The 7,604-nt window shown below is 35.1% G+C and overlaps 1 protein-coding gene across 1 annotated transcript; it reads left to right on the plus strand.

Moving 5' to 3' along the window:
* The first annotated feature begins 351 nt into the window (after positions 1 to 351).
* Positions 352 to 4,055, plus strand: LOC128293802 (uncharacterized). The gene is made up of 6 exons (XM_053029334.1): positions 352 to 579; positions 665 to 752; positions 2,794 to 2,974; positions 3,076 to 3,104; positions 3,211 to 3,615; positions 3,697 to 4,055. The coding sequence occupies exons 1-6, from the start codon at positions 352 to 354 to the stop codon at positions 4,053 to 4,055; spliced, it is 1,290 nt and encodes a 429-aa protein (XP_052885294.1).
* Positions 4,056 to 7,604: the final 3,549 nt, after the last annotated feature.

Raw genomic sequence — 7,604 nt, forward strand, 5'->3', positions numbered from 1 at the left:
GGTAGTGTAGCATCCTAATATTCAGACTCGGCAATTGAGTAGGGTATAAGGTGTTACATTTGTTTGTATTAGAGCCTAGGTTCACTAACACTCTGACCTAGGTGATTGTCATTTAAATTGGGGTTTCATAACCTATGGATCTAGAAATCCATGTGTCTGAATTTCTCTACTTGTTTGAATTGTCTGAAAATGTGTGAATTTGTTTAAAATATATCTGATTAAATTGCATGTGGGGTAGAAATGGGAACACATTTCCTTTAATCCTAAAGTTTGCTTGCAGGATTGTGACTTGGATCATTTCCCCTGCCACTCACACCTTTTCTTGTTTGTTTATGTGTTAGATTATTAGATATGCCATCTAGACATGTTAATGTGAGAGCTAGTGCTCAAGAGGATGGTACATCCTCTGCACCTCCTGTGCCACTATGTATAGCGAACATACTTGATGAGGGTGTAGGCCCTCTGATAGAAGCTATGTTGGAGCATTTCAGTGGATTCTTGGTGCTAACCTTGCTTCTGCACCTACCAATCCTGCGCTTGTTAATCAAGGGTTACCGCTTGAACATCTTCAGGCGTTGGGTAGTAAAGAGTTTTCTAAGGTAAAAGGTACTGACCGACCATAGCAAAGTACTGGTTGAAAGGAGTTGAATGGATCCTCCAGCAGATGTCCTATTCTGATGAGGAGAAGTTGGGTTGTGTTGTGTCCCTACTTGACGATGAGGCTTATCGTTGGTGGAATATAGTTAAGAGAGGTACTACTGTTGATTGTTTGACCTAGGGATATTATCTTGAGGTCTTTTAGAGGAAGTTTATAGGCGAGTAGTACATGGAGGTGTAACAAATTGTAACGTGTTTACGCAAGTATATATAGTTGTTCAAGTAATAAGTAAGTAAAATGAGCTATCGTCTTTACAGGGACTGTATAAGCTTAACCAAATATTTGTAAAATTATAACTTCACAATTTGATATAAACATTCAATAATTTGAATGGTGGTGATTAAACTAAGTAAAATTAATTAGATGCAAAGATTGATCCCTATGCAATTCTAATCTAGATGCAATTTACCTAAATGTATGAATGAATGGCTTTAGCAACTAAAACAATCAACATAAAATGGGCTAGGAAAATTATATTAATCAAATCAACGTACATTCATCATGCTAACATGTTCAAAATTACTTCTATGGAAATTCGATCTCTTATAGGTTTGGAAACCAAATTAAGTCCTCTTGGATCTTTTACTTAGTTAAATATGCATGTTACTGTTCATATTAGACTAAGGGTTTCTTAGCATTTATGCAAGGTCACAAAAACATTTACGTTTACAATAGTTTAGTTACATAAATCTAAAAATCATGCAAGAAATAGAGCTAACTAAAGATATTATGAACCTTAACTTAGTCGATTTTAATGACCTAAATTAAGCATTGCATTTTTCAATTATGCGTCTACTAGCCGTCATTTGGTTAGGATCACTCAGCTAATCTTAATGCACCCAATCACGTATGAATGAAATGCATCATGATATTAAGTAAAAACATAATCAACTAAGGCACAAAACATGTTAACATGAATTAAATAAATCTCATTAAATTAATATAATCATCTTAGAATATAGGAATTAAAACTTCATAGTTGATGTCCGAAGCATAAAACACAAAGCAAACATGTTTAAAATAAATGACAAGAGGAAAGAGTAAACTCCACTCAGTTCAGCAGCCTTTCGGATTTATTCTGACTGATGCGCTCCTTCGTTCTGATTGAAGCTTCTTTTGCTAAGTTAGAAGGCAGCCGGCTAAAGAGTGTTTTTGAAAAAAAATTTGAGGCTAAAGATTGGAGAGGGGATCGACAGCTATGCAAGGGAAAAAGTAAAAAGGAATTCAGAGAAAATTATTGAGAGTGATAGAGGAATGTTGAGTGATGAGGAATGATGGAAAAGTAAGAAATGGCAAGGTACTTAAAGGTGAAGGTAAAGGTTTCAGTTTACTAAAAATAGGTTTAAATTTCCTTCCTTCCCTTTCTGATGTGACTGGCCATGTTTCAAGGAAAAGGGATGACTATGTCTTTTCAATTTGAGTTCAACTTTCAAGCTAAAAATAGTGATAGAGTGGACGGTCTCAACAGGGAAGTTGTTAGGCTGAATTGTGATTATTTTCCAACTGCAAAGACCTTCCATTAAATATACCAAAACACATTTTGGGCAGCTTGTTGAACGGTTTTTTCAGTCCAATAACTTAGTAGACATGTCCATCTTTTATCACCTTCTTTATTGGGTCAAGTAGCCAACCATATGCCTAAATTTGCATTGTCTTGCCATCCACATGGATAATTTGTGCATTAACATCTTTTATTTAATAGCCTACCTACATAGTGAAAAATACATGCATTAATAAATTAACATGAATTAATATAAAATATGCATGAAAATCATATAATTAAGCATAATTGCACATAATCATATAATTAAGCATAATGTCACATACTTTCCAAATTCATGTCTAAAATTACTAATTAAGTAAAATTCACTTATTTCAATAATAATCACTTGAGATAAACATAATAATTAAGTAAAAAGGTGGTAAAAAATATAGAAAAACCCTATATCATTTCAAGTTTACAGGAGGCTCATAAGTGGGAATTTCTGGATATTGTTCAAGGTGATATGTTAGTGGCTGACTATGAGGCAGAATTCATGCAACTTAGTATGCTCTTGAGATGTTTCTTTTTAAGAAGGACCCTTGTAAGAGGTTTCAATTTAGGCTTAATCATGAGACTCAAGTTTATTTGGTAGCTCAGAATGTGGAGATGTTTGATGAGTTAGTTAAGAGAGCTAAAGCAGTTGAGGAGACATTAATTGAGTCACCTCAATATGTGGTTACTAAATCTAGTAAGAGGAAATTTGATGGTGCATCTGGTCGACCGCCTAAGAGAGGGAATGACAATCACAGTTCTAGTAGGGGTACGAGACATGGGTCTCAACCAAGTTAGTCTAGGCAATAGAGTAGTGTTTTGGTTAGTACTGGTGGTTCACGGGTGGTTCTGGATGGCTGCTTTGTGCACATTGTTAATGTAGGCATTTTGGTGAGTGCCATAAGTTGACAGGTGGTTATTTTAAGTGTGGTTTAAAAGAATATTTTTTGAGGGATTGCCCGAATAGAGTTGAGGTTTGACAAACTCAAAGTTCAACACCTGCTTTTGTGTCTGCTAGAGGTCGGTCGTGGTAGAGGTCATGGGAGACTGGTTGGGCAGCGGACTGTTGCTCATGCTGTTGCTTCACAGGTTGAATCTAAAGGTCCAACTCAGGTTAATGCTATTAGGGAATTGAAGGATAAGGACACGACTAATGTTATAGCAGCTACTTTCACTTTGCAGTCAACTCTATTGTTTTCTTTGGTTGATTCTAGTTCTACATATTTGTATATCTTGAGTGAATTAGCTTGTAAGTTAGGGATTCCAGTAGAGACTATTGATTTGGGTATGATTGTTATTAGTTCTTTTGGCAATTGTATGGTAGTGAATAAAGTTTATCATAAATGTCCCATTATGATTCAATGGCATGTTTTCTCTGTTGATCTTATTGAACTATCGTTCTATGGATTTGATGTGATTATTGGTATGGACTAACTGGCTGAGCATAAGGCTAAGGTAGATTTTGAGATAAAGAGAATTACTTTGAAGAATAGATTTGGATTAGAGATTGTTGTTGTTGGAGAAAGACCAAGATTTATGCCTAATGTGGTTTCAGCTCTAAAGGCTGAGGAGATTATGGGAAAAGGTTGTAAGGCTTACTTAGCCTATGTGATGAACTCACTTAGTAAAGAGTTGAGAGTTCAGGATATTTGCACTATTAAGGATTTTCCTGACATGTTTCCTGAAGATTTGTTAGGTTTTCCACCAAAACGTAAAGTTGATTTTGGTATTAAGCTTTATCCTGGTTCTACACCGATGTTTATTGTGCTCTATTACATGGCACCACAAGAGCTCAATGAGTTGAAAGTTCAGTTGCAAGAGTTGCTTGATAGAAGGTTCATTCGACCGAGTGTATCTTCATAGGGTGCACCAGTTTTGTTTATGAAGAAAAATTATGGTTCGACGAGGATGTGTATTGAATATAGGTAGTTCAACAAGTTGACTATCAAAAACAAGTATCCTTTACCTTGAACTGATGACTTGCTTGATCAATTCTGAGGTGCAACTGTGTTTTCAAAGATTGATCTTAGATCTGGGAATTATCAATTGAAGGTGAAGGAGTCTGATGTATTGAAAACTGCTTTTAGGACTAGGTACAGGCATTTTGAGTTTTTGGCCATGCCATTCGGTTTAACTAATGCCACTCCCACATTCATGGATTTGATGAATCGAGTATTCCATTCGTACTTAGATCAATTTGCGGTTGTTTTCATCGATAATATTTTGGTGTATTCTCTTTTTGAGAAGGATCACGACACGCATCTAAGAGTTGTTTTGCAGATTCTACGAGATAAGCAGTTACTTAAAAAGTTGAGTAAATGTGAATTTTGGCTCAAAGAAGTGGCGTTTTTATGCCATGTTATGTCATCAAAAGGGATTCAAGTGGATCCAAAAAAGATTGAGGCGATCTTAAAGTGGAAATTGATTAGAAGTGTTACTAAAGTTTAAAATTTCTTGGGTTTGGCTGGCTATTATTCTAGATTCATTGAAGGGTTTTCTCTTATTACTTCACCCTTAACGATCTAATAAAGTTTTGAACAGCTTAAGGTAATTTTGATTAAGGCACTAATGTTGATTCAACCAGAGCTTGGAAAAGATTTTGTGGTTTATAGTGATGCTTCGTATTCGGGACTTGGTTGTGTGTTCAGCAAGAGGGAAAATTTGTGGCTTATGCTTTGAGATAGTTGAAGACACATGAGCATAATTATCCTACTCATGATTTGGAATTAGTTGTTGGGGTATTCGCGCTTAACATTTAGCGTCATTAATTTTATGGAGTGAAGTGTGTCATTTATATGGATCATAAGAGCCTTAAGTATCTCCTCACCCAAACAGAGGTGAATTTAAGGCAAAAGCATTGGATTGAGCTTTTGAAGGATTATGATTGCATTATAGAGTATCATCCTGACAATGCAAATATTGCTATTGACGATTAAAGTAGAAAGTCAATGACGGAGTTAAGAGCTATGTTTGCTAGCTTGAGCTTAGCTAGTGGTAGAGGTTTGTTATCTGAACTTCAAGTGAGGCCGACTTTTTCATAGTATATTAAAGAGAAGCAACTATTAGATGGGGATTTGTTAAATAGGATTCGACAAGTTGACCAAGGTATTAAGGGAAATTTTGATGTTCGCAGTGATGGTATTTTGAATTTTCAAGATAGACTATGTGTACCGAGTGACGTAGATTTGAGGCAAGTGATTCTTACTAAGGCATTTAGTACCCTTACACTATGAATCCAGATAGTGGTAAAATGTATCATGATCTTCGAGAGATTTATTGGTGGCCTGGTTTGAAGCGTGATGTTACAGATTTTGAGTTTTGATGTTTGGTTTGTCAAAAGGTTAAGGCAAAGCATCAATTTCTTCAGGTTCATTGCAACCAGTTGCGATTCTTGAAGGAAAGTAGGAAAGGATTACTATGGATTTCATTTCGGGTTTGCCTTTAACTCCGTCGAAGAAGGATGCAGTGTGGGTTATAATTGATCAATTCTCGAATAGTGCACATTTCTTGGCTGTGCGTACCAATTATTCTTTGCAGAAGTTGGCAATGTTGTACATTGTTGAAAGTGTATGTCTTCATAAGGTTCTAGTTTCGATTATTTCATGTAAGGATCTGCGTTTTACCTCAAGATTTTGAAAGAGTTTGCAAGAGGCTTTGGGGTCGAAGCTTAGTTTCAGTACGGCTTATCATCCTCAAACTAATGGCCAGTTAAAGAGAATAATTCAAGTTTTGGAGGATATGTTGCAAAGTTATGTGATTGAATTCAATGGTATTTGGGAGCGATATTTTCCCTTGGCAGAGTTTGCTTACAACAATAGTTTTCAAGCGAGCAATTGTATGGCACAGTTTGGAGCGTTATATGGAAGGAAGTGTAGAACTTCTTTCAGTTGGATACAATTAGATGATAAGCATGTTGTTGGCCCGGATTTAGTTTGTAAGACTAAAGAGAAGGTAAAGTTTATTTGTGAGAGGTTAAAAGCAACGTCTGATAGGCAGAAACCTTATGCAGATTTATAATGTCGAGATATAGAGTTTCAAGTTGACGATAAGGTGTTCTTGAAAGTTTCACCTTGGATGAAGGTTTTTAGGTCTGGAAAGAAGGGTAAATTGAGTCCAAGGTATGTTAGCCCTTATGAAGTTGTTGAGAGGATTGGTTCGGTAGCTTATCAACTCAAGTTGCTGCCAGAACTTGAGCAAATTCAATATGTTTTTCATGTGTCAATGTTGCAAAAGTATCGTTCAAATTTGTCGCATATTGTGCCAATAGAAGAGATTAAGGTTCGAACCGACCTAACTTATGAGGAAGAACCGATTGAGATTCTAGCTCGGAAAGAGAAGGTTTTACGAAATAAGAGGGTTCAATTGGTTAAGGTTTTGTGGCGCAACCACAAGAAAAATGAGGCTACTTGGGAAGCTGAAGATGTGATGAGACAACAATATCCTGATTTATTTAGCTTAAGTAAATTTCAAGGATGAAATTCTTTTTAGAGGGTGATAATTGTAACACCTCGAAATTAGGCCTAAGAGTTATAGGGGTATTTTAGGGATTTTAGCTCTAGTAAGGTCAGAAATTTCGTTGGCATGGTATTCAAAATGTTTGTCTATTGCATTTGAAAATTCAATCGCATTTTGAAAAAGATACTGAAAAGGCTTTCAATTTTGAAATAAGGACTGATATGTAAAAGGGTCAAAATTTTGTGTGTTACGAAGCAGTTTTACCAAAATTTTAAAGTCAACCTAATATCACCCCCACCTACAGTTTTTCATGTTAGTTTCTCTCAATTACTCTATTTTTTGTCCCTTGTTCTCCCAAGTTCTCTCCCTCAATTTTATTTGCTAAACCTTCATCCTTTTGATTCTTATCATCACTTAAGCCAAAGACTTCCATAGTATTTCAAGAAAAATAGCAAAAATACCATAGATTTTTCCATTGTTTAGCTTTTGGTTTTTTTGGGTTTCACAAATTTTTGATCAAATGCTCGATTTTTCATCATCAAAGGTAATTGTTCGACTTTCTATTAGTTTTTAATGTTATCTAGTCTTTAAAACTAAGTTTCTAGCCAATAATTGCATGTTTTAAATAAAAGTAAAAAATTGGGTCATTAATAGTCAATTTCAAGATTTTGGGTAAAAATGTGGTTTCAAAGTGTTTTACAATTAGTATTGACATTATAAGAAGGTTTCTAAACTTACTTTGAAGTTTCGTTAAAAATTTCTTAGGTTTTAGTGAATTTCGTAAAAATTGTCATAAACATGTCAAAAATTTCGATACCATAAATTGAGTAGTTTTGTGTAGTTTAAAGGTAGAGAATCAGTTGTAGGTGAATAATTAGATGAATGGAATTCGCTTTGGACAAAAATATTAAGAATTTACTAAAATATTTTAATTTCAAGTTTGTTACATCAAAGGTT

This window comes from Gossypium arboreum, chromosome 6 (assembly GCF_025698485.1).
Source record: "Gossypium arboreum isolate Shixiya-1 chromosome 6, ASM2569848v2, whole genome shotgun sequence".
Taxonomy (NCBI): domain Eukaryota; kingdom Viridiplantae; phylum Streptophyta; class Magnoliopsida; order Malvales; family Malvaceae; genus Gossypium; species Gossypium arboreum.

Excerpts from the sequence above, each read along its gene's own strand:
- LOC128293802 (XM_053029334.1), top strand. The coding sequence starts at position 352 with ATGCCATCTAGACATGTTAATGTGAGAGCTAGTGCTCAAGAGGATGGT. Across the intron at positions 580-664 it reads TGAACATCTTCAGGCGTTGG|ATGTCCTATTCTGATGAGGA; the intron begins GTAGTAAAGAGT and ends ATCCTCCAGCAG. Across the intron at positions 3,105-3,210 it reads TGAGTGCCATAAGTTGACAG|AGGTCGGTCGTGGTAGAGGT; the intron begins GTGGTTATTTTA and ends TGTGTCTGCTAG.